The 27,769-nt window shown below is 39.0% G+C and overlaps 1 protein-coding gene across 1 annotated transcript in view; it reads right to left on the reverse strand.

Annotated features, from left to right (window-relative positions):
- Positions 1 to 4,570: 4,570 nt before the first annotated feature.
- osbp2b (oxysterol binding protein 2b) overlaps positions 4,571 to 27,769 on the reverse strand; it is a 46,928-nt gene continuing 23,729 nt past the window's right edge. The window contains exons 3-15 of the mRNA XM_053325111.1: positions 18,216 to 18,466; positions 14,299 to 14,505; positions 13,047 to 13,159; positions 12,284 to 12,350; positions 11,578 to 11,730; positions 11,225 to 11,470; positions 10,925 to 11,045; positions 10,141 to 10,244; positions 8,243 to 8,338; positions 7,645 to 7,829; positions 7,266 to 7,486; positions 6,117 to 6,134; positions 4,571 to 5,358 (exon numbers count right to left, since the gene is read on the reverse strand). Coding sequence (XP_053181086.1) covers positions 5,216 to 5,358; positions 6,117 to 6,134; positions 7,266 to 7,486; positions 7,645 to 7,829; positions 8,243 to 8,338; positions 10,141 to 10,244; positions 10,925 to 11,045; positions 11,225 to 11,470; positions 11,578 to 11,730; positions 12,284 to 12,350; positions 13,047 to 13,159; positions 14,299 to 14,505; positions 18,216 to 18,466 — 1,925 coding nt within the window. The 3' untranslated portion in view covers positions 4,571 to 5,215. The remainder of the gene's footprint in view (positions 5,359 to 6,116; positions 6,135 to 7,265; positions 7,487 to 7,644; positions 7,830 to 8,242; positions 8,339 to 10,140; positions 10,245 to 10,924; positions 11,046 to 11,224; positions 11,471 to 11,577; positions 11,731 to 12,283; positions 12,351 to 13,046; positions 13,160 to 14,298; positions 14,506 to 18,215; positions 18,467 to 27,769) is intronic.

Raw genomic sequence — 27,769 nt, forward strand, 5'->3', positions numbered from 1 at the left:
TGTTTTATAACTTCACTGGAAATATCCTGTCAAGCTTACAGCTGTTTCATTTTTTTTTTATTACTGGAGGCACTAAGAGTTTGCTCCTCTTATTCCTCACTTTTCAGAGTGTTAAAGGTTTCCACTGTTATTTTGCCTGTTATTTGTTACTGAAGTTTCTAATGCAATGTTTTCAGACTAAACATGGCAATCGCAAATATGCCAGATATACCCATCTCATTTTCTGCCACTGTGAGAAAATAAAACAGACAGATATCCAGTGTCAACAATAACAACTTTATTATCTTCTTTTTTCATTATTGTGTCTTTGTTGTTTAAAGACAATGTTATACGAGTATAAATTAAGGGAGAAAATACACAATTTAAAAAAAAAAGAAAGAAGCAAAAACCTCAGTTGAATCTGCAGTTACACCTGAATACACCTATGTGTATTTGAGGAGTAAGAGTAGTCAAGGCAGGTCAGTCACCTTTGACCTTCTGTATCAGGCCGCTGTTGTGACGTGTTTCATAACTTTCATTAACATCACCATCATCTCAAAACAAAACCATATGAGTCACAGTCCAAGGAGAGCAGGGTTCAGTTCAAACAAGGCAAGAAAAAAATCTCCCTATCTTCATTATCACTCACGTCTGCCTCAAAACTGAGCAGCATCGAATGAGATGAAATGTGTACCGCACGTGCACACAAGTCAATCGCATTATGCATACAAACAGTATGAATACACCAACATAAGAATAATGGCACCTATGAGAAGGTAGAAATCAGAACAGAAAATTAAAGCATAAAAATTAAAGCTAAAATCATACCATAGTAAATTAAGAGTTGGGTGAGAAATGAGAGAAACTATGAGAGGGGGATTAACATTAGAACCCTCTGAGATGGGGAAGGCAGATGAAGAGGTTTTTTAAATCTACAGTACACTCTTCACATACACTTTGGTTGTTTTTTCCCTTTCTGCATGGGGCAGATAATTGCTCTTTTTAAAGCAATAACAGCCTTGAACTGCCAAATCTATACCTCACTGTGTTATTGCTACAGCTGTCTGATACTGTATAGGCCCTCACTGGGGCAACTTCAGTAGGCAAGTCACCATCGAGTACTGAGGTCACGTCATTTGGAAATATATTGATTAAACGTATGATGAGCTCTCCATTTTCATTCAAAATATAACATATGTATTTTCAAATATAAAATCATCTCAAACACAATATATTAAAGTAATTCTCTAGTGAACCTCAAGTTGATCGCTGAGAAAGGAAATCACAGACTTAACTTGCCATTTCTACAATTTCTTCTCCGCCAGTCAGCAGCGATCTGTGTTCTTTCAAATGTCACGACTGGACATGATAATAAAGAATTAACTGTACAATGACAATTTTAAATATAGCCAAAATGAAAGACGTTGCTGCAATAGTATCCATCCTCATATGTGACAACTTTGATATGATTTAAAGTGTGCACAAAGCTATGTTGATATCTTGTTTTTTTAAATGTATGTGCTTATGGAAGTGTTTGTGAGATGAGTAGAAAAGGAGAAAACCTAGGCAGCACAGTCAAATTAAAAGAATAATTTGTAATGACATAAATGTATTCACTTTCTTACCAAAAGTCATTGCCAAGACATCTGTCCATTATATATAAAGTTGCAGCTGACAGCTGGTTAGCTTAGCTTAGCATAAAGTCTAGAAACAAGGGGGAAACATCTAGCTTGATTCTGTCCAAACATACTTAAATCTGCCTTCCAGCACCTCCAAATTGCACTAATTAACATTGTGGTTTATGGGGTGTAGGTGCAGCACTATTCTTGGCAAACATTTTAAAGTTGTTTTGAAATGAAATTGTCTTTTTAACTGTTTTAATTCACTTCATAGTGTGCACCTATTTAACAATATATGCATGCAAATCTATTTCTTTGTATTTTTATATCAAAATTCAATCTTTTTTTCTTCCAGTAAAGCAAAATATGACACATGCTTCAGTTGGCTTGAAGCAAAGTATTTTTTGACATGACATCCACCCATCAATCAATCTCCAACATTTAGCGTCACCGAGCTGAGATTCATTATAGCACGCCGACTTTTCAACTTTCAGCTGCTAGGATTTATTTGAAACTTCAGACTGAGCCAGGCTAGTAGTTTCCCCTGTTTGCAGTTGTAGTGCTAAGTTAAGTTAATGCTCTACTATCTGTAGCTTTATAATTAAGGGTCAGACATGAGAGTGGAGTTGTCATTCTCATGTTACATTTGGTAAAAAAAGCAAATAATCTCTTTCCCTAAATGTTGAAATGTTGAACTATTCATTTAAAGACATGTGACTGGTGACTGTGCTTCACAATTAAAAATGCAGTAAAACCTTTTGTGTAAATTGGGGAAGGAAAAAGAATCTTTTGCGGGGGAAAGAAAATCAATCATTGTTCGGTCCATTATCACATCATGAATGAATTGATAAAGATTATCACCAATACACATTTTACATTTTACCTGCTCATATTATCATCATCCTGAAAATCACTTTATCAGACAATACTCATCACAGTGTGGTACAGTGTGTGAATTCATTTCTTTTCCAGTGTGTTTTTCACATTCTTATGGCCTGCGCATCAGAACTGCCAGATCTATAAAATTATAATTGAACCATGGTTACTGATGTGCTAGTATCAAGGAATCTATAAAAAAATATTTTCAGTGTGTTAAGACAGTTTTTGGAAATATAAAACATGAAATCTGCAGCCAAATTGTGGGTGCCTTAGAATTCAGTTCCATCTTTGCAGAATCAATCTGGATTAAAAATTAAAATTACAGCAAATCGGCTCATTCAGTCAATTTTTCAGATTTGAATTATGCTGTACAGATAACTTAATGCTCAGATTAGTATAATTATTCTTCATTTTACAATATCATTCTCTTATCACAAAATATTCACACAAAGAGACCAGATGGTAGATACAATACCTCCAGCCTTAAATTCTACATTCCTAACAATTACAAAAAAATACTAACTGGTTTTCAAAACTTGTCACCGTAGACGTGTAGTGCACAGGTCAGGGGACTCTTTCCCTTGTTCAGTCAATTAAAGGCAAAAGACTGAGGGTACCTTCATGAGCTGATCCCAGATCAGCATGTCCACAAACACTGAATGGAAGGACGACGTGTGAGCTGTGGTGGGCCCGGAGCAGTGGCTATAGGAAAGTCCTCCGTGGCTTAAGCTGGCTGCACAGTGGTGTGCTACAGGAACCAGCCCTGTCTGTTTCTACAGCTTTTGACCTCATGCCAGCTGAAGCCACTCTGGACTCCTCAGAAAAACCACTCCAGTCTCACACAAGTCCTACTGGAAACATCTGAACTACAAACTAGAGATGGGTGGAGGCTGTGGAGGCTAGTGGAACGTACACTATAGAAACCAACATTTTCTTGGATGTACTGAGTGGTAATGAATGTCTCAGTAATTTGGTGAAGCCTTAATACTTTGTATGACCATTGAGGATGATGGTCACCAAGGATACAGTATGTGTTGCTATGGGAGAGCACCAGAGGACAAGGTAAAGTACACGTACAGAGTGAAAATTTCTCAACATCAACACAGAGATATGTACTAACCTATGGTCAACCACAGTGAAAAGTGCTTATTCAGTTCTTTGATGAATACTCTTATTAGAGTGATATGGATGTTTTCATGTTGCACTGTTGAAACTGTACTGTGTTACAACCAAAGGACTGACTACTGTAGTATTTTGCTAATCAGAATCACAAATGGAGAATGTCTGAAGCACTGAAGCATAGAGGCAATTCATATTGAAAAGTATGAAAAGCAGCCATATTATCTCTACATAGATTATAGTCTAGTTGACTACTGAAAAGACTAATTGCATGTATCTAGAGGAAAATCCCAACATTCACATCAAATAAAAATATATTTCTGCATATTTCATCAAATTAGCTAAACCAGCCTCTACTCTATAAGGATGAGATGATTTCCCCAGTCAAATATTAGCTGTTGATTATGGAGAACCAAAGTACTGGAAATTAAATAAACCATTAAGACACTATGACATAGACAGAATATATAATATAGCCATAAAATTGTGAAATAAGATTTTTATGACACAGCTCATTATCATGAAATGTGATTTCATCCTGCTTTTTTTCACAACAACAGAAATGTTTGCAGGCAGTTTTATTTATTTCTAAAGTCTGTATTAATTTCACAATGTCATTTTTTATTTCATAATACCAGATGTCTGTCAGCTCATTCAGATTGAAACAGTTAATCACATAACTGGCTCTGCCCTTTTGATCTTGAGACTTTTTGATGAAAGGTGGCATTATGAAATAAAATTATAAGAAACAATTGACAGTAATAAATGAAAGCATCAAACCATGGAATAAAACATTACCTGCATTTAACGCTGTCATTGTGGAAATAAGCAGCATGGAATAACGTTTAATATTAAAGAGTTGACTCTAAATTCTACAATTTCATGTTTATATTACAAATATTGTCTTTTATTATTTATATGGTAATTTTTTCATAATATTCTAATTATTTATTTAAATTTGGATTCTTGTTCTAAAGCAATCAAAGGGGGCATAAATGAGCACTTGAAATCATTTCCATGAAGAAAATGAGGGAGCTAATTTCAATTTTATAAAGCAGGCATGATCTCAACTCTGCTGATTATAATGGAGGATGAGGACACTTCCCTGCTAACCACTGAAATACTTACATGTGTATTGAATGCTGTTCTGCTTCTATGTGCCTCTTTATGATTTTGTCCCTGTTAGTTATCAGTCTATAGTTGTGAGTTGCTTTGACATGGGTTTCTATCCAATTCTGTAAAACTCTTTCATGGGGTGAACACAGAAAAGTGCATTGTGAGTAGCATTTACGGAGCACCTGATTTAGGGAGTGTGCAGGTGCCGTTAGTGTGTGGTGTTACAACCTCCAACACCATCCACACACGATCTCACTGCTGTTTCTGTATAGTGTCAAAGAAGACTGTTTAGGGAATGCCCCTTCTTCTTCCCCATTGTAAAAAACAGAGTGAGAGTGTACATTTAGAGGTACAGTGTATTACGAGAGTGTGTGAAACATACACATTCTCATGCTCACAAAGCTCCACATGGTGCTCATAAGCAGCTACGCCCCAAGGACCAGAGGCAGAGCAGTTCCCTGTCTGCTGAGGTTAGGTGTGATCCGGGGGGGAAAGTTCCTTGGTTAGAAGATATCAGGACACATGCTCCAGTCCTGTCTCTCCTTTGCCTCCCAGTAACCTCCCTTGTACACAAAGTTTGTCTCTCCAGTGACTGAGTCTCTCCTCTGGTGAAACCACAATGGCTGGTAGCTTTCGTATTCTTTACCTGCGTAAAGAAGTAAAGGTGTTAATCAATCGCTGTCATTTAATCGCTCTCCAGTGGAAAAGCCACACTGGCAGGCAATTCATCAAACGATCAATCCACCTCTGTAGATATGCATATATGAGAAGCAATTCATCGTTGTGTGCTGCATTCAATAAAATACAATTGAGTTAGATATGGGCAATGCAAAAATCTCAATTGATCATGGTGGAGGAGGAAATTGTAATCATATCCATCTGTTTCTGAGACCAAGTCACAAAAAGTAAAAGTTGCATTTTTTTGATGTGTGAACATTTGCATGAATGTAGCGGAAAAGCTAAACAGCTAATCTGTTATAGCTCTAAAATACATGTAACTTCACATTAAACAAAGCTTAAGAGTAATTTTCACGGCTGTCAGTGCACCACAAAAGTGCCCACAAGCAGGATGACAATGCTGTGTAAATGTATCACTTGCTAATGTGGCTTCACCGTAACACACTGGACATACTTGTAGACATCTATTATTATATGTAACATCTTATCGAGGCCACTTCTAAATGAAAATGTCACATGTATGCAGGAAAAGGTCTCTTTCCTGAGTCATTATCTGGAATATGAAAGGGGTATCATGCAGTTCTCACACAGAGGCAGACCACACAGGAGACACACAGAGGATGGGGTGTGTGTGTGTGTGTGTCTCTGTGTGCGTGTGTGTGTATGTGTGTGTGTGTATGTGTGGGAGTGATGCACAACAGAGGGGCACAGGGCATCCCCACTCACCAGAGTCATAATCACACTCTGACCACCAATAGAGGGAGGAAAAGAAAGACAAGTCATGGATACATCAAATACAATCTACACACACACACACACACACACACACACACACACACACACACACACACACACACACACACACACACACACACACACACACACACACACACACACACACACACACACACACACACACACAGGAATGCCACCAGGATGAAACGTTTCTACTGAGTTTTTGATCTAGCTCAGTTTGTTACACCTCCCATTCAGTCTGAAGCCTTTCCTTCTGACCTGCAAGAACTGTTACTATATTATGTAATACTTCTATAATCCCAATTAAGATCAACAGACCTTGATAAATTGTTCATAATTATGAAATCAAATGAATTCAAATGAACATTCTGCTCAAGTGCCCCACTTTACAGTGAATATTTACTTTGGTTTGTCTTGGCTGTTTAACCCAGCATTACTGCATTTGTAAATTGTTTCTAATATTAACTACAGCGTACAGCAACTACAAATATATAAATAAATGTAGTTTCACTGTATTAATGGAGTTGCATGGTGGCAGTACCAGCAGATTCTGGAGGTTCTTCTTCATAAAGTCAATGTCCTTCAAAAGAGGACCGCAGGAATCCCCTGGATAGTTTAACTGTCCATCAGGTTAAATTAGTTACTTTTTGGCTGAGAAAGTTAGGCAGTTTAGTTTAAATACTCTAAATACTACAATTACACCTCAGTCTCAGCTACTGTTGCTATGGAAACTAAGCCTGCTTGAGACACAAATCAAAATGCTACTTTAAACTCCTGATTATGTGATGAGGTTTACCTTTAGCTTAGAAACACCCCACAGAATTTAAGCTCAGTGACTCGACGTTTCTTAATGAGATGTCTTAGGAAGACATCTGCATGTTTTTGTACTTTTACATTTTAAGTCCATCCAAGTCACAGAAGCATCTAACATTGTCTATGAAAGAAAATGAATGGGACTTTTACCACAAGAACCCTGGTTGTCTGAACACCTCCCACTTTGCAACTCTCTGCTGTTTCTCTCCTTCCCTTTTCATTATCACACCTGCCTGTCTCTTCATCTCTTTAATGCTGCACCTCTTTACCTGTCAGACACCACCCATCCCGTTCCCCATTTCATACCTTCATCCAGAGCATCTGTGGCCTCTGCTTCTCTCCTCCTCCTCACAGCTCTTTGTTTTTCTTCTAACCTCTGCTTCTCTGAGTTTGCTTCATCCCATCGGCCATCCTCCATCAGCCTCTGGTCTGGTCTCAGACGGCTGTCGGTCATTCCCACACCATCCTCTGACTCATTCAGGGTCAGTGCCAGCGTAGAGAAGTAGTACATATTCTCAGCATTATCCCTAAGACAGTAAAGACAAGAGCAGAGAGTTACTGGAAATTACTTGGAGTGATGTTGTCCAATCAATGATGTTGACTGACCATATTTGCTGTTACACAACTACAATGACTCATATAAGACTATGTTCTGCTTCATGAGACAGATGAGATGAGCGCTTACGGTAGAGGGTATTTCTTCCACAGCAGTTTAGGGGACAAGGTCTGATAGACAGTCTTCTGCTTGCCCTCTGATCCACTTCCCCCTCGGCTGCTCTGAATGATCTTGGAGCTCTCAATCTTATCATCCCACGTACCAGAGAGGATGTAGTGAGCCTGGCCCCCACTGTCAGCCACCACACCTGTCACCTGGTAAGAACAAATGAAAGCCATACATTGACTAATTACACAAATACTGCAAGGAAGGAAAAACATAAAGCTAGCTATTCTTCTGAGTCCAGATTTTTCACCATGCTCCCTTTCCATAACACTTTAATGCAGTCCCCTAGGTAGGACACCAGTAAATTTCCAGCCTCTTATCCTAAATCAGTCACCACTATGGAGGGCAGCACTATGCCCCATTTTCTGATAATTGGTATGGAAATGAGGTTACCTCACTGCAATGTAACACTATTCAGTCATCTGCAATATTAGCCTAAATACTAATACAGTATAGCTGCTGGTACTGTCCAGCAGGAGGCAACACCACACAAATTTATCACCCTCCCAATGACGACATGCCAAGCTCTGGTGTCACTGAAGTGTGGAAAGGAAGCATTCACCTTCCGAGGAACGTCCCTGGAGAAATAACTGTAGGGAGAGAACTTGAGTTGGCAGGTCTCCTTGGTCCTGTGATTCACAATCTCAATGTCCCCCGACTGCACAAATACACACACAAAGGGACACATTGACAGAGATAAATAAACAAAGTGAGGATAATGCTGTTTCAGCATCATAGCATTATACAGTAGCAGTGACAGAGACAATCCTGGATTAAACATGGCCAGCAAAACCTAAAGGGTGCAATGGGGTTGATTTGGGATTTGGATATAAACTTAGCACACTGTGAGTGTACTCTATCCTCTTTTTTTCTATTTAATTCTATCTCAAAAGGACCTGAAAAAACACATTTCTTACTCAAATTCTTACAAAAGCAGTGCCAAACACACAAACAAAAACCCATATTCAAGTTTTCAGAAAGACTACTACTACTGGTGATGTAGTGCAATATATTGATAAGCAGGTCCCTGTATCCCTGTACTGTTTTTATGTTTATCAGCACATGAACAAAGACACAAATGTGCTGCTTCTGTTGACTGCAGAGAGCCATACCTTTTCATGTTTCTGTTTTCATTTTTCAAATTAATGTCAAACCTTTAATAAACATTTTTGTCTTTTATGGCATAAAAAAATAAAAAATTCAAGGGTTACATTGTCAAACTAAATCTTAAAAAAGTGTTTGCTGTAATCCTAGTTCAGTAATAATGTATCCAATGTAAATACCATGCAGATCACTGTCCCTGGCTTTTGTTGCTGTTCTCTTGACACTGCTGTCAGCCAGTGAACTGGCCAGTGGTAGAGAGGGGAGTAGCAGAATAGTTTCGGGTTGTTTGCTATGGTGTTTGGCCAACCTCATTCTGCACCAGAGGGCGGCAGAGGCAGTGGAAGAGGAAGGCCAAATAATGAATTTAAAAGTAAAACAATAACTTATAAATATTGGTGAAATGTTTTCCCGATGAAAAACTGAAACAAAAAAGGACCCAATACATATTTAGAAATATATTTTAAAATCCCTACTGACTCCCAAATAAAGGTCATATCTCAAGTAGGACCACAGAAGGCGATCACAAACTAATGTAATCATAAAATGTAAAAGGTTTCAAAACATTCAAATAAAAGCTTGATAATGTTGTATGAAAATGAATTCAACATATTTGTTAGACCCAAGGATACATACAACGTATTTTGGTGAAAAATGCTGGGTGTAAACTAAACTCTGCAGGGTACCTTTAATCACACACATCTACATAAACAGGCTCAAAGAAATTCAACAAATCTCTATGAAATACTAGCTATTTGCAAATGATGCTGATCTGATAAACACACCGGCCGTGCTTCTGAGAGTGATAATGAGATATAAATCTGCCACATTCTTCTGTCCATGAATTATGTATGTTTTCTCTTTCTTCCAAGGTCAAACACAAATACAAACACATGCTCATACTGACAGACTGACATGATAGACAGTACGAGTGTAAACAGGAAACACTGGGGGGAAAACAATGTTTCATTACAGACATTTTTGAACAAACAGAGAGACAGACAGACAGACAGACAGACAGACAGACAGACAGATAGAAAGTCTGCTCCTCCCCCCATATATCTGGGCCATCTCACAGAAAGAAAAGGCTGTTATTTTAGGTTGTTATTAGAGATCAAAGCTAAAGATAAATCCCCAGAGACTGTGGAGCTCCTTATTCATGTGCTCTAAGGCTTTGCTCTGATTACCTTCTTTGGGGCTCTCTACTCTGCTGGTCTGTACCACACACTACAGCAAAACAAGATGAGGATGAAAAAAAATACCCATATGCTAATCAGGAAGGTCAGAGGTATTAAGGCAGTGCTGAGTGTTTGTAGCTGAGGATGAATGGTTATCAATGAGAAGTGTTCGCAAACAGACCTGGTCAATCCACAGCTTGCCCACGATGATGTTATGCACTGTGGAGGTGACCTTTCTCCATACATAGTGGTTCCCGCTGGAGTGGAACTGCAGGTGAATGGCACCTGGGGATGGAAAGGGACAAATAGCGGTGAAAGAAAAGCTGCAGGTCTTGCTGATCTACAATATAGATCAGAGCGTGATCTATTTCTTCTTGTTTCTGTTCTAAAGATCTGTAAACGCTACTTGCAGGTCTCTGTGCTAAACAACATTTTATACAACATATTTACGCCCTGCATGCAGGCAATACATTCCCATCTAGCTCCAGAGTCACCTGACCCTGGATGATTGATAACCATTTTATCATAAATGCTTTCTGCTTAAGAGCTTGTTTTTTGTTTTGTTTTTAATTACATGGCACCTCACAGCAGGCATATAACAGGAAGTGGGAGAAGTCAGATAAATACCAGCGCATCCCTTGGCTGGAGCTGCATCTATCAAATCTCTCATTTATCTGAGCCAACAGACTGCACTCCACTGTCCCAGTGCAATAGAGAGCTCCCTTTATACCCATATACTTTATGTATGTGTCAAAAGGGACATAAAATCCTCATGATTCATTCTTACACACTTTACTTCAGCGTTAGATTGTCAGGGCAGCAGCTCAGAGGTCCAGTACTCTCAAGTAGATGTGGAGACCTTCACTAAACTCTGCATGCTGTGGCGGTTTAATTTGCATGATGAAGCCTTTATTTACACATATAGTTTGATATTTGTTTCCCAGCTGAATATTAAAAGGTCTTACCCAGAGGCATTATGGAGAGGTATTTGCCACGGAACTTGCTGGCAATGGTGATTTCCTGCCACAGGGTCCAGCCTCGTTGAGAAATCACATGATGTGCAGCTGCAGGGGGGTGATGGCTCACCTGACAGGAAGGATGGACAAAAAAATTAAAGATGGAGAATGTTAGAGATTGCTTCACATAAACAACAAGAACGTTTGAAGAACACAGACTAATCTTATGTATAACAGTTTGTGTGCTGGCTGCATGCATGCACATAATTGAGTGTATAAACAAAAGACTCCCCGTGGTCCTGGTGTTACCTGCTCACACAGCGAGCGGTAGCCAAACTCCTCCAGACGATCGAGTTCGTAGGTCTCGCCCAGGAGGGGGTTGAAGGGCTTGGCTGTCCGGTTGACCGTGGTGGAGTAGGAGGAGATGGAGAAGGCAGCGACCAGGCACATCTGCTCCAGGGAGGAGTCGCAGCGTGCTGCCTTGTCCAGAAGCTCATGATACTCCAGGTCCTCAGTGAGACGCTGGAGCATCGACAAAGGCTCATTGAAGTTTACCTGAAGGGGTGATAAAGGCATGTGCTGTATAAAATATAATTTACATACAATATCAATATCAAACAAATATGCAGAAGCAGTTACAGTTACAGAGACAACACACTTACAGGCATGGGAATTTTGGAGAGCTCCTTGCCAATGCAGTTCTTCATTATGCTCCATAAATTGAGGGAGTAATTAGGTTTGTCTGGGACATGAGTTCGCCGCTGTCTGCGTGGCTGCAGCTCCTTCCCTGACACATCATTATAGCTTGGAGACATCTGAAATAAGGTGGAAGTGTGGGGAATGAGAGGTGATATTTAACTTTGTATAAAAAAGAACATTCCATATATTCTGCTGCAGTTCATGGACAGCTTGACAGCATGCGATATTACCGAGTGGAGTGACAGAGCAAGTGAAAGATAGGAGGGAGCAGAAGACGCAGATGTCTGTTTGTGAGAAGAAGCAGCACAAGAGAATTGAGAGTAGAAAAAAGCAGATGTGTGACTACTAATTAAGATTTAGTGGAATGATGCAGCTGTGTACCACAGGGGGTGACAACAAGACAGTATGAAACACTGACAAAGGGTGTGCGTATGTGTATATGTGTGTGTGTGTATGCCAATGAGTATGGGATTAATGTAGGGAAGGAAGTTGGCTTGTGAGAGCAACAACAGTCTTGCAAAGACCAAGTGAAGACAGTTACATAAATAAATCAATGAGCTGGGGGCTTTCCAGCAGCACAAATGAATCTGTGTATGAGATAACACAAGTCAACAGTGATCAGAAATGTCAGTCCTATTAGTCACTCTTATTAGGAGGACAGACACTTACATGGTCGTCCTGGTTCCAGTCGTTGGAGTGACCTCCGCTCGCTCCGCTTAAATTACTCTGAGATCGCCTGGAACAGAATGAAAATATCTTCTATGATGAGCACTGCACACAAAAACAGACTCATTGCCACCTTCTGGCTCTCAATCTTTCACCACTTGCACTCACACCCAATACACAAACACAGTAGACAAAAGGGAGCACAGAAATTGCTAGGTATTACAGATGAATACTGGGTCACATTCTCCATCAGTCTTTAACGGTGCTACTGAGAGATATGTTGCAAGAGCTGAGCCTTATGATGCCTAATGATGAGAGAGAAAACCTTTTTACCTTTTTTACAAAGTTAAGAAATACAGCAGAGGCTCTGCAAAAAAAAACAATCAGAGTTTACAGCAAGAGGCTGACTGGACTGCAGTAAATATGCCCTAAAAATATAGAGAGCCCAAAAAAATGAGATCATTTTGCTGCAGGAAAAAAGGAAAGGACAATAATCTGAAGTTATTTGTCTCTATAATATGTGTATGTGTAGGTTAAATGATCACATCACAACCCATCATCAGAGCTTTGTTCAGCTGTTAGCCAGTCACATTTACTATTATGACAAACATTACAGCACATTCATACATGGTTTATAGTGGTTTCACATGTACACATGCAGACTAAATGTTAAAACTAAGCCTTCATTACCTCATCTATCTTTCAATTGTCCGACTGTTTAGCTAAATTTTGAAAAAAACTGTAAGGATCCCTGTGTGAGACTGACCTGTGTTGTGTATTCTCAGTGGCAGTCACTGTGATAAACGCAGGGGAATCCTCCATTGCATCAAAGTATTCAGTATCCTCATCTTCATCACTCGCCTCTTCTTTGCGCAGCCTCTCACTCCCCCCTGTCAGGACATATACATTGTGAGTACATGCAAACTACATGCCAAAGGAACAGAGCCATCACATGGTGGTCAGTTTGTATTCTACAGGGTTCAAGAGAGAACAGTGAATAATAACATACCCATGGCGATTAATCAAGGAATAATCAGCTTAGTAAAATTGGAAATGTTCCTGCTGGTTAACTAGCCTGAATGACGCTAGTTCCTCAAGGTTTACTCCTCATATTCACATTCAATAATCAGATAAGTGATATAAACTGTAATTTTACATGGTGAAGCACTACTCTTTATATCATGTAATCCTCGTGCTTTCTAATGAAGTGATTCTATAAATAAAAAGGACAATAAACATCAATATAAAACAAATTTGACTGCATTTTCAGATTCCTTCTTGTCATTATACATGTATGACCGAACTTTATCTGTAACTGTATAAACAATATAACAATATAGATTGCTTACCAGTACCCACATAAATGTTACTGAAACAACTCATACAGTATGAGCATTTTATTCTTAAGGTATGGGTGAGTTCAGGCTACTAACACTACTTTGAGAAGAATATTGAAATATCACTCTCACACTTAATAAACAAAACTGTTAGCAGTTTGTAAGTGATGACATGTGAACCACAGTCTTCAATTTTGAAGTCAAGTGCTTTGAATGCTTGTTCATCCATCTAGCTTGACCCCAGTCCTGTAACTTTTAATTGTACTATAAGAATGTTCCTCTACTCCATGTTTGTGTTTATATACACACATGTACACATATATGAAGCTTAAGAGACCAGAAGAAATAAAAAAAAACTAAAAAACTAAAAATCAAAAGGTTTCTCCCTCTCAGAGAATGGACATACACAGCTAATTTTATTCACTTATTGGATACATGTACACAAACAAGAAAAAAAACAAATAGATGAACAGAATGACTAAGACCACATGACATCTGATGCCTGGTGGAGGTAATTTGATAATTCAATCCAAACCTTCTGACACAACTTAAAATGTCCTTCTTTCACATGAGTCCCCAAAATGAGGAATGTTTATAACTATGAGCCTAAGGTCACACATAACTTTTAGCCACTAAAGTGAGGTCTGCACTGAGGCCTACAGTAGTAAATGACACAGACACAGTCTCACCCTTGTTGGTGGTAGGGGCGCTGGGTGTGCTAGATGCAAGCGTGGGTGCTTCTCTCCACGCTCGCTCCAGGCTGTTATGCTGCTTGGCTAGCTGCTCAATGGTCTCCTCTAGGTGGGTACGCTGCTCTCGCTCATACTGCAGCGCCCGCTGCCATCTCCTACTGTGAGTCTCTGCTAGGTCCAGGAAGTCTCGACACGCCTGAGGAAACACATGCACACACGTACATAAACACACAGACAAAACTGAAAGTATAACAATACAATCACGTCATGAAAAATGAATAACTTCTTTCGGTTTCTGTTCAGGTTTAGGAGAAAACCTTGAAAAATATCGTTATTCATTTTGGAGTCACCAGATCACAATATATAGAAACAAAATCACCAGGTGGGTATAAAATGTTCCTTACAGGTGATAACTAGTGAGATCATTAAGATATAAAAAGATTCACGAAAATGATTGTAATCAAGGACACTTATCACCACTGTTTCAAGGAATCATCAATATGTTAATTAGCTGTCTGTCAAGCATTTACTAGTCTCCCTGCTGTGCCTCGGAGCAAAGAGTAACACAGAAACACAGAAAACATCAGTGAATGATGAGCTAGAGGTTAAACCCCTGTCAAGATGTCATTATCTGGCTTGTGAGCCATGACAAAAAACAGCAGATGTAGTAGAAAGTTGTACAAGTTTATTATTTAACATACAATAATGTAAGAAACATACTAAAATTATGAGGTGTATTCCTCACAACTATATTTAAGACAAGAGTGGGCACCATTGTTGCTGCTTTGGTTTTACTGAAGAGACAAAGAGGTTACTTCAGATCAAACATAATTTACTTGTCAGCATTTGTGGGCACTGAATCATATGTCTGACTTCTTTCCTCAAAGTAAGCTCAAAAGGTCAATGAACCTAAATGACAGTTTACAACATATATGATGAAAATGTCATGTGACAGTCTTTGAGCTGTCAGCAAATGAACCTCAGGAGAAGGGGTCGTTTCGAAACTCTAGTATTGCAATTAAGCATTTTTGTAGCATTTTGTGGTGGCATTTTAATACTCTACCCCACATGAGTGAAATAATGCACAATTACATTTGTGTTCACTCAGAATCACAAAAAATGATCTTTGGTCCCAGTGCTAGAGGGACTGTGAGAATCCGCTTGAAACACTTTTATTTATTTAGATTAAGTTCTGGCAGAGGACACTGGAGGGACAAATGTGTCACACAGATCAAATAATGTCTGATGTCTTAGCGGTGAGAGTGTGGTCAGGATGTACAGTATCACCTTTAGGCATCAGGAAGAGAAACAAGGATGCTGTAACACCTGACACTTTCTTTGACCTGTATGCAGAAAACAGGCAATCTCTGTCTGCTGAAAAAGTGCTTCTTACTCTCAAAAAACGTATCATGTGTATTTTTGTAGACAGGTTGATATTTTTAGTGAAAATTCAGTTATTTTCAAAAATGTAAAGTCCTTCTAAAGCTTTTACATTTTTAAAAGTGAATAGTTACAATGATTTTCCATTTATATTTGTCATTCATCAAACTGTACTTGCCATGTCACTGTAGTACAGTAAATTACTATATTTGCAAAAATATTATCATGTTACAAACTAAGATCATGTAACCTTGTGTCCTTGACATTTCCAAATATGTTTTTTACACTCCTAACAGATTAAAATCTATGTAATAAGAATAATGTTTGGTAAAGTTGTATTATCAATGATTGACACTATTTTGCTCAAGACACAGCATGGAAATCAAACAAAACTCTCACAGAGAAAACACTTGACTTGACATGTCTCCAATCAATCTCTTACCTTCAGCAGCCGTATATGAAGTGTCTTAACCATCAATGTCTTTGCTTCAGTTTAAATGCTACAAATGCATGTGACGTTGGGGTCCACTTCCTCAGACATAACCACAGTATGAAACTCAACACCCACTTAAAAAACACTTCCACATTTTTTCTGCTGAGTCTCCAGCATAAAAAACAGACTGCTTGTGACTTCCAGTGGAAGTGGGATGACAAAGGTCGCGTGCAGGCTGAAAGAGTGGATGTGCAGTTAAGAATTGAACAAATGTCGGTGTGGAATTAAAAGGCCTGCTGAACTTTGCAGAATGAGTGAACTGAAGAATACCAAAGAATAAAATTAACCTAAGCAAAGTGGCATGAAATCATTCTATACAAACCAACATTTGTGGGACTGCACACACAAACAATGGCAAAAATGGCAAAGGCTTGTATTCAATGGCACACGTGAGAAGTTACATCACCACTAAAAGCACTACACCGCAACTTTCTCCTCGGGCCAGGGTCATATCAGTGAATGCATGCAGTTGTGTCTTGCCATTATGGCCTTCTTCTTCCTTCCCCTCCTTTTCTTCTTTATATGCATTTCCCCATTTTGCTGGAAGCAGCCCATAAAGACTACCGTTACATTTTAGAGCAACAACGGTTTCAGATATCCAAAAATTCCTCCACTTAAGGAGAGCCATTTACAGGACTAAAAATTACTGCTGGGGGTTTGTAGCAGAACTTCTTCCTCATTAGAAGCAGATTCTTGGCAAACCTAATGGCATTTGAATGAGTTTGGCAATCTAAGAGGGTCTATTTTATTGCTTGTCCAGTAAGTTTCAATTTTCCATACCAATGAGAAATTGGTATGGGAAATAAGATACAAAAAAATGGATGACACTAAGAAACAAGGGGTTCATCAATTTAAACAGGCCTTTCAAATAATTTAAGTACATTTCAGATAAGACTCCTTTTTCTTATCATAACACTATGGGCTCAAGTCTCATAACGCGCTGTATTAGCACATACTTAACCATATTAGGAGCCATAATCTCTTACTGCCGGGTTTCAAAACAAATCTCATTTAAGCCTAACCACGGCTACTGAAACTGTGAAAATTATTTTACTTCTCACAATCGCAACATGCGACATGCATTATAGCAGCAAACATTCACTGACCCAAGAATTAACACAGCTATCAACAAAACCATTGAGAGAAGCAAAAAGATAGACAAACCTTGTGTGATTGTCTGCTTTTAGTTAGAGCAGGTCTGTCTGTCTAACTAACTGTAGTCTAGAAAGCTCTGACACTCCTCGCTAAGCAGGGAGGGTCTTGGATTTGAGGGGGGAGCAGGAGCTATTCCTGTCACCCCCACCCACCTGCGATCATATCTCACTCCTTCCAGACCTCAACCCTCCCTGAGCTCCCATCAACTACAAACTGTTAATCCCAGAGTATTTAGCATTGAGGAGAATGGAGCTGTGCCAGATACAGTCTGATGCTGGTAATCAGATTCAACACGTCTGACATTGTGGGAACAGGAAACCTCATAGTGTCTGATATTGTGTTTTGTAAAATTGTTTTGTACAGACTGTAAAGGAAAATCAACTATTTTGATTACTGATTAATTAATTTGTAAATATTCTGGTATCAGCTTCTCAAATGATTTTATGCTTTTCTTTGTAATGCATGATTAATATCTGTGGGTTTTGGACTATTGGTTGGACAAAAAATTGATTAACCAATGATTTAAGAATTGCTAGTTGTAGTTGCAGATTTTGGTCTATATAAATAAAACGGACTTAACTTATTCCAAAAACAAAGCTGTTGGTATCCTTAACAATAACATTATGTTCATGTATTAATTTAGAAATGCTTCTGTATACGTTAAACACAAACTAATACTGCTTCTCTAAACCTGCTGTCGTCGAGGCTGCAGCTCAGTTGCTTCTCTATGAAGTGATCTTGTCTTTCATCACTCACTATCCAGGTCATTATAGATGACTGCCACTCTTGTCACATTGATCATGCTGAAGCATGCAGGGCACAGATCACTCTCTCATGAGTGCTGCTGCATCTTGTCTTGATTTGGTTTGGTTACTTACATTGATCATAGCATTGGAAGTGATGCGGAAGAGGGTGGCTCTCTCATTGACTGCTTTGATCTTCTCCCCTCCCTCTACGGGAACTTTCAGACCCTCAAGTTCGCTCAGGGAACGCTGCAGGGCCGCCCCATGCTTGGCAATCAGGTCATTACATGTACTGAGGTCATCAAGCTTGCTGACAAGTATCTTCAGGGTGCCCTGAATCTCACTGCGGTCCGATTGGGATGTGGGCTCCTCGTCTCCAGAGTCATCTGGAAGGAAAAGGTCAGAAGTCACACACTATCTTGGACAAGAGAGGATATTTATTTAGAAAGGTTTTCATATTTAATTGTATAGCAGCTGTATCACCAAATATGCGCACACCCTCCTTTATATGATACAGATATTTCCCAGGCTGCTACCACTGGCAGACGCAAATCACAGATAATTCAGATAACGGTCTTAAAAAGGGAGAAAACTATGGTGTTAAATCAGTAAATATAGACAGTCATAAGTGACCACAAAGAGTCATTTGTTCTAGTCATGAGTCATGCTTTCTACATTATGTGATATTCATTCAGATTACAATTAATTGGAAAGCCATTAGTTTTATTGTACAGATGGTTTCCTTTGATACAAACAGAAAAACACACTAAATACGACCACTCTGACCACAGGAATCTCTGGACACTTATCAAAATGTAAACTGTATCAAGACATTTGAATACAGACAGCTCATCCATACCCGTGCAGCTGCCTTTCCCCTATGATGTCATTAGAGAGAGGTTACTCGAGGTTACACAGAACATACGAGAACAGTGTTGCAGTGTCAGCTCTACATTACACACACATACACACACACACAGAAATATACAGAGGGTAAGACCTGGATCCATAAACAGCCCACTCACATCATAAAAGGGACAAATCCATGCTTCTGTCACATTGAAAAGGTCTGTTATGTAGCTGATAGGAGAGAGACAGTCACAACCTTCATCAGAGGTTGCACTACAGTAACACTTTCACTGAAGAACATGGCAGCTGGCTGTAACCTCGCAGTGTTGAGCCAATTTACACCATGCAAGTATAACATGGGTATCAGCCTGAGGGATGTGGCAGTGTCAGGACCATAGCATGTAACAACAACATACTGGGTTCAAGTTTGAGGGGGACCTTTGTCAAGTGGAACGTTCAGCTCACTAACAAGCAGCACACCAACAAATGTTTACACCGAGATGAGAATATTTCATATACAATCATAATGCTCTATTCACACTTTTTTTCTAAATGTTTTAAATGATTGTAATGGCAGCAAAGTATGAGAAAGCACTTGTAAGTTAAGTGAGCAGTTTCTGATTCCATTTAAAGTTTTTTTTATCACAGTAACTTAGCATTAACAGTTGAGCCCAACACTACCAATTAAAAGTTTGGATTTTTTATAATTGTTTTTGTGGCATATTGATACCAATATCACTATTTGAGAGTTAGATAGAGTCAGATAATGAATCCGATTTTCTGGCCACTTGGGGGCAGTGTAAAAATCTGAAAACACAATAACATATATCATAGCATATAATCACCTTGTTGTTATTGAAAATGTGTTAGCAAACAGTCATCACACAGCATTAGCAATCATTTGTGTTTCCAAGTCCAATATTTACTCTCCTTTTAGCTCTGTGTTGATCTCCACAGAGTCCTAAGGGAAGATATCCAATATTTTCAGTAAGTGGCTAACTCTGCCTGCCTGCCATTTGGTGCAGGCAGGGTAATGTACAGTGGAAGCTTTTTTGCTGAAAATGGCTTCCTGCTGCTTGGGGGTTTATGACAGCAGAATTGTGGGCTGTAAAACTGAGTCAAATCATAATTGTTTGTCACTAGCAGCAACTCATTACATTACATGGAGTCATTAAATCTATTGTTTATGTAAAAGTTATCAAATAGTGCAATTTTACAAAATGATGTGAGGAATAAACTTGACATAGCTCCCTGGTGAACAAATAGAAATGCAATTTTTTTTTTAGATGACCTCAATAAGTTTATTTGGTATTTTTATACTGCAAGTTATAGTTACTTATCAACTGACATACATCGATACTGACAGACCTATGATTAGCTCAAGTCAGTGGGAAAACTGGCCAAGCAAATCAGGTCAAGCTATTATTAACAGCCAAGATGACAAATATATCACAAGCCTATCTAAACATTTAATGTATAAATGAAGAACAAGTCCTCCTATCTTAAGGGAAAGAGAAGTGAGGGGATTGGAGGTAGAAAGAAGGAAGCCAGAGGAGGTCAAGCAAAGGGGTAAAGAGAAGCAAAGAAAAACTGTCTCACCATATCTGCATTCCTGGGCATCCATTTTCACTTAACAGTAAACAAAGTTTAGCCAGAAAGATGCAGCATACACACAGGCTGCGGATGTCTAACCTCTGAATTAACGTGTGAACATGTTTTCAAAAAGACGCTGTATGGACATTAAAATGGGGAGACAAAGGCTAAAGAGTCCAGTCAAAGGTCAATCCAGTTGTTCTGCAGAGCCAACAAAACCAAGAGAATCAGAAAATTTCACCAGTATCGATCCACCACCAGCCAGCAACACAGCAGGAATCAAATTACACAGAACTTCAATAAAGTCACTGCAGAAAAAGGCTTGTAAAGAAGATAAAAACGCTGACGATGTGAACGGAGAAAATTGACCAGTCTGCGTTGAGAGACCTGCAGCTGCAGTTAAAAAGGAAGGTAAGAGACAGTAAAAGGGCTGAGTGAAAAAGCCAAAGAGCAAGTACAGACAGAGCAGGAGAGGTTAATGAAATAAGCCTGAAACTGATAAAGCATGACCATGGCAGAACAACTTTAAAGGTGCAGTGTGTAGGATTCAGTGGCATCGAGCAGCGAGGTTGCATATTTCAATAAACTGAATACAGCCCCGCTGAACCCTCCCACACCCTCGAAAACCCAATTATTATTATTTTCAGGCGATTATACTTATGACAAAATACTTTGACAATTATATTCTATTTCTGGCTAAGATTGTTCTGCTTGATGCCATTAAATTCTCCACATTGCACATTTAAACAAGTTAAGTAAGTTGGTGAGTGAGCGTAGTTTTGAACTTCCTCCCACGAGACAGCAATGAGCCTGACACAAATTACATTTGGCTGGATGAATTTAGGTACATGTAAAAATGAGTCATCAAGAATATGTTAACATTTAACAGAGAGAGAATAGAGAAAACTGGAGATAAAAAATACACATCGAAAGATATTTCGACATACACTATTCACTCACCCATCCAAATAATTGAAATCATGTGTTCCAATCACTTCCATGGCCACAGGTGTATAAAATCAAGCACCAAGGCATGCAGACTGTTTCTACAAACATTTGTGAAAGAATGGGTCGCTCTCAGGAGCTCAGTGAATTCCAGCGTGGTACTGTGATAGGATGCCACCTGTGCAACAAGTCCAGTTGTGAAATTTCCTCGCTCCAAAATATTCCACAGTCAACTGTCAGTGGTATTATAACAAAGTAGAAGCGATTGGGAATGACAGCAACTCAGCCACGAAGTGGTAGGCCACATAAAATGACGGAGCGGGGTCAGCGGATGCTGAGGCGCATAGTGCGCAGAGGTTGCCAACTTTCTGCAGAGTCAATCGCAACAGACCTCCAAACTTCATGTGGCCTTCAGATTAGCTCAAGAACAGTGCGTAAAGAGCTTCATGGAAGGGGTTTCCATGGCCGAGCTGCATCCAAGCCATACATCACCAAGTGCAATGCAAAGCGTTGGATGCAGTGGTGTAAAGCACGCCGCCACTGGACTCTTGAGCAATGGAGACACGTTCTCTGTAGTGACGAATCACACTTCACCATCTGGCGATCTGATGGACGAGTCTGGGTTTGGCAGTTGCCAAGAGAACAGTATTTGTCTGACTGCATTGTGCCAAGTGTAAAGTTTGGTGGAGGGGGGATTATGTGCAGGGTTGTTTTTCAGGAGCTGGACTTGGCCCCTTAATTCCAGTGAAAGGAACTCTGAATGCTTCAGCATACCAAAAGATTTTGGACAATTCCATGCTCCCAACTTTGTGGGAACAGTTTGGGGATGCCCCCTTCCTGTTCCAACATGACTGTGCACCAGTGCACAAAGCAAGGTCCATAAAGATACGGATGAGAGAGTTTGGTGTGGATGAACTTGACTGGCCTGCACAGAGTCCTGACCTCAACCCGATAGAACACCTTTGGGATGAATTAGAGCAGAGACTGAGAGCCAGGCCTTCTCGTCCAACATCAGTGTGTGACCTCACAAATGCGCAAACACACTCCTAAACCTTGTGGAAAGCCTTCCCAGAAGAGTTGAAGCTGTTTAACTGCAAAGGGTGCACTGACGTCATATTAAACCCTATGGATTAAGAATGGGATGTCACTTAAGTTCATATGTAAGTCAAGGCAGGTGAGCCAATACTTTTGGCAATATAGTGTATATTTGACAAATGTTAGGATAATTCAGAACAATCAACACAATTCTACTTAGTATTCTTAAGTCTATTTTGTACAGTAAGGCTCGATGTGTGAGCTTAAATACATAAGTACATAATTTGGATTTGAACAGAATTGAAGATGGTGAATTAGTACAACTTTTAATTGGGACCTTTGCTTTTTTAAAGCCAATTACTGCAACTACTACTTCCAAGGTGCACGAAGAAGAAAAGAAGTCTAAAGGAATCAAGATACTAGAAAATGTGTAGTATACAGAACAACTTTGTTAACAATTTTAACATTAACTTACATTTAACTTTATTGTGTGACCAAAGCGTTTCAGTGTTGGCTGAAACACGTTGGTCTCCTATGAATAGAGGTGACAAATCAACTGCCACTGTGAAATCAACGTGTTTGACAAGCTGAAATGCGTTGAATTCATAATACAGTTTTTCCCTGTTGTTGCAAGTTCTCTCAAGGTCTAATCAGTCCAGGGTAATCTAGCAGGAGATTGTGTATCACTTCTGGACAAACAACAAAGCCAGAAACAGGCAAGTTGATCGGTGTGCACCTCGCACCTCCTTTGAGTACGGCGATGGTTAGAGCATTTCCTGGACCGGAGGGTTTGTTTTGTTGAGTGTGTGCAAGGTGAAGGACATAACAAATCCTGCCCTAAAGTTTGCTAAAATCTTGTCAGCTGTCAGACGTTGCTTGCAAGGAGCAGATGAACAAATGAACACAGGATACTGATATTATAACCACCACTATGAACTCAACAGACTAGCATCTGTCCTGATAAAAAAAAACAAGGTTACTGAATGGCAAAGGCACTACTGGGCTACAGTAAACTCTACCTTAATGCTCTGCCAGGATAATATTAAGATATGTGATGTATACCGCAGGTGATGCAAGGGAAAAACAGGACTGTTACTATATAACATTGCACATATAAAGCCAGTGGATTAGCACAAGCAAATATATTTTTCCATTGTTAAATGATATGTAAAGTACAATTGTGAAGTTTGAACATAAACTCATGACTAAGCAAATACATTTGCTGGGGAAGACTGCAGTGAAGCTTTGCTCTTCTTATTTACCCTCATTCTGCTAATGAGTTCAGCAGCTCTTAGCAATGCTGCTTAAAAATAAACTGTCACATGTACCGAGGCATATTTGTTTAGAAGAGACTCTGCTTACAGCAGGTTGCCTGTAAAGCTAATTCACTTTCTTCAAACCTCAAGAACACTATCCACTGAAACATACGCAGGTTTTGGCTGCAGCTCCTTCGACGACAAGGAAGAAACCAGGACACAACGCTTTCTCCAACCATTTCTTTTCTGCACTGTCCTTTTGACTTACTGAGCCAAATATAGCACAGTCAAAATATCAAGTACAGTTTGAATACAGGACATAAAAACCTTTCAAGATACCTCTACATATGCATCAACTGTTAATCACTGCTGTAGAATAAAAAGTGAAGAGAGGGTTTTATACCAAACATATGTCGATATACAGTATACTGTATCTATGCTGTGTGTGCATCAGTGTCACTGCCGAAGCTCGCCCCCTCAAATCTGCAGCCCCTTCCCTCACAACAACAGATGTAGATGGATGCCGCTCTGAAGCGAAGTCGACACCATGAGGCAAGGCCAGGAGTCCATTACCACGCCAGTCATGCCTCAAGGGCGGACTACCTCCCCCCATCCCCCACAGTCCACCACATCGGAGAGCACCCTGCATTGACAGAAATGAACGTATGTTTCCTGTTCTCACTGCGTCTCTACCACATCCTCCTCCTCCAAAGATGATAATATAATTCAAGCAAATATCTATATCATTATATCCTAACAACCCAACAAGGGAAAACACACATCTCGTACAGCTTCTTTGCCTTTCACTCCTTCCATTGTGTCCACCTCAGTGTTGAGCACAAAAGAAGGGAAGGAAAGGCATAAAAAGCAGGAGAAATAGGCAGAGGGAATGTTATTGGGAGAGCAGCGCTGTGCTATCCCACTATCAGAGCTCGTCTCTCTCCTCGTCCCTGAGGACTGGCTGTCAGATCAGTGGAGCCAGGCCTCTGGCTGATAAGACGTCACCCTGTGGCAGAAAGACATGCACGCCAACCAAGCACGTGGTAGAAATGCACTTTTGAATTAAAGATGGTGTTTAAACGTAGTGAAAAATCTAATCAGAGGTGAAATTAGTATCAGAAATTTAACAATGTATATTTTTAGCAGGAAGATTACATTTATTTCTTATGGTTGTTACAGTCTTATAGCATTTTTTTTCTTACCAGTAATTTGCTGCTGTGAAATGTGGAGCAAATTAACATTAAAGCTGTGTTTATACAGTACCTCAGTGCTGTCAGACTTTGTGAAGGTTTACAATATAAGTCCTATAAATTGAGTCTATTCTTCAGTTAGAAAAAAAATACCTTTAAGGATATGGCTGGTGATTTTTTACATTTTTCTTTACACAGAACTACTCTCCAGAGAGCCTACTGAAAACATGATTGCTGTTATAGGTCTTTGCAGCTGTTTCATAACAAGCTATCACAGCCATTGCCTTTGGGTCAAAGGAACATATCACCAAGTGCAGCAGTGTGACTCACTGACATGTCTTTAATAGTTTTTGGTGAACAACAGAGGTATACTGCACAGATGTATAAGATATATCAAGTTTTGGATACACACACAATACTTGCAAGTAAATTATTTATTGTTGGTTTGGCTCTTTGCAAAAGATTTATTGAGAAAAAAATATATAGAAAATCACATATTGGATGTTTGTCAGTGTGGATGCATAGACTTCCATGTTATAGGAATAAATATTGATCCCTACAGTCTTATGTTTTGTGTACACATTAGCAGCCAGTTTATTAGGTGCACTGAGTCAAAAAATAATGCAATTTAATTCAACAACTTTACACTCACCTTACTTTAAATTCTAACTTCATGAAGATTAAAATGTTGAATTTATGTTGAAACTGTTGTAGAGTGTGTTTAGTTAGTAGTATGGTTCAGTTGATTTGTACTGCATTACACAATGAGTGTGAGCTGAGAGGTGTTTCTGACAATTATATATATTCCAATATTTATATTATTTGTAATACTACATATACCTCATTGATACTAGTGGGGTGGAAATTATGAGAAACACCTTAATTTCAGAAACTTTTCAAAAACTGTTAATTATTTGTTGCAGGGCGGCTGTGTTAAACTACATTAGTTTTAGTTATATAGGTGTACCTAAAAATATGGAACCGAGCATATAATATTTAACAACATAATGAGGTACTTTGTTATTGTTTGACTTGGTTTGACTTTAAACACATAGACACCACTTCACTAATTTCATTGCTCAACTTTTGCTTTTCACTGGAAAAAAATATATATAAGTGGAAATAATATTTGTAATTATCATTATCAAACAATCTGAAGACGTATTGAGATAGGAGCTGATGTGTCTCACAGGAAAGGAGTGTAATCCTGGCCAGTAATTGCTAACTGGCTCCATATCTCCCCAGAGATGCATCAAAAGGAGACGAACAGAGAAGACCGCAGGTTAAACCCAGTAACACAGAGCTCAGATCTCTAAAAGCAAATGAGAAACCGGGCAGTGCAACTCATCACTGTCCCCAAAGCTCTGCAGTACAGCCCTGGCAGTGTATCCAATCGAACACTTTCAGAAAACAGCAAACAACAAAAAAACGAAGATTAACAGCAAACTGGAGCAACCAAACAATAACATTTAATTCAGAAACATTTTATAATGTGTTCCGAGACACAAAAAAAGTAAAACAATGACTCTGCTGATGACTAAACTGTCCATTTATATTCTAGTACATTTTATAAATTCCCAGGGGTGCATCAAACCTGCGAGAGGCAAATGGCTCTTGCTTACTGCATAACTCCTACAGATTGAAGGCTGAGGTCATTAATTATCCTACGAGATCAGAATACTAACTGAGCTCATGTACATAAGTCTGGTCACAGTAACAGGATATCCAGCATATTACTGCAGTAATAAAAAAAGGAAGTTTGCTGCTATAGAGAGACAATGAGTTACAAAAAAAAGTGAAGCCTGTGTTTACCATCTGAAACAGTCTGCAGCCATCTCTTCATTGGTTGTCTGATGTACTCAACATTTACATAAGATTTGTCATCATTTAAAGGCGAAGAGATGATTTAAAACCCATGTATGCAAGGCATTAACTGAATGCATGCTCACATACACTTCTCATTTAAATGCACACAAACAGCTGCTTGGGCTGTGAGGACGAGGGTCTGCTGACAGTGCCTCATGTAAAACAGTGATGATATATATTTCAAGATAAAAATTAAATGCTTTTGACAGACTAGTTTTACAAACAGATGTACATTATTTTATACTGTATCAAGTGCAAATCTGCAATGTAGTGCAATTTCCAGTGTGTGTAATTAAAAAAAAAGCAGCTCATTAAAAAGACACAAACATGACACAGTAAAACCCATTTGAGATGTAGCATTATTGACGTGTAAGGCTCACACACTGATTCCTTGTTCAATACAAGCAGCAGGCAGCATAATCCTACTCAAATATATCTATCTAAACACCAGAGTTGGAAGAAATGATGACATATACTGTGAGAAATTTGTCAGCTGCTTTGGGATAATGTTTATCTCAAAGTAGCTCATTTTAAAATATCTCTGGTTGTATTGAATTCTTTTGAGCAATGCTGCATATCAATGATGAAGATTGCTTTATGGCAGTTACTCATTTTATATTGCATTGCAATACATTTTGCCGTAATGTGACGAAGAGCCTTCATTAGTCAGACTTTTAATTAACTGGACAAGCCAAAGTAAATATTCTGTCTGCTTATTTTATCCACAGACCACATTGACTTTCTGAACAATTTTACATATTGCAATATAACCATCTACAATAATATATTGAATTATAAAATTACATATACATGATAGATAATGTTTACCATTTTGCACTTCCTTTATTTTTGCTGTAGACTGAAAACATTTGGGTTTGAGATCAAAAGATGAATATGAGACAAAAGATTAACAGGTATTCACATCTGGATCTGATACACAACCTAGAAGATAGCA

This window comes from Scomber japonicus, chromosome 9 (genome assembly GCF_027409825.1).
Source record: "Scomber japonicus isolate fScoJap1 chromosome 9, fScoJap1.pri, whole genome shotgun sequence".
Taxonomy (NCBI): domain Eukaryota; kingdom Metazoa; phylum Chordata; class Actinopteri; order Scombriformes; family Scombridae; genus Scomber; species Scomber japonicus.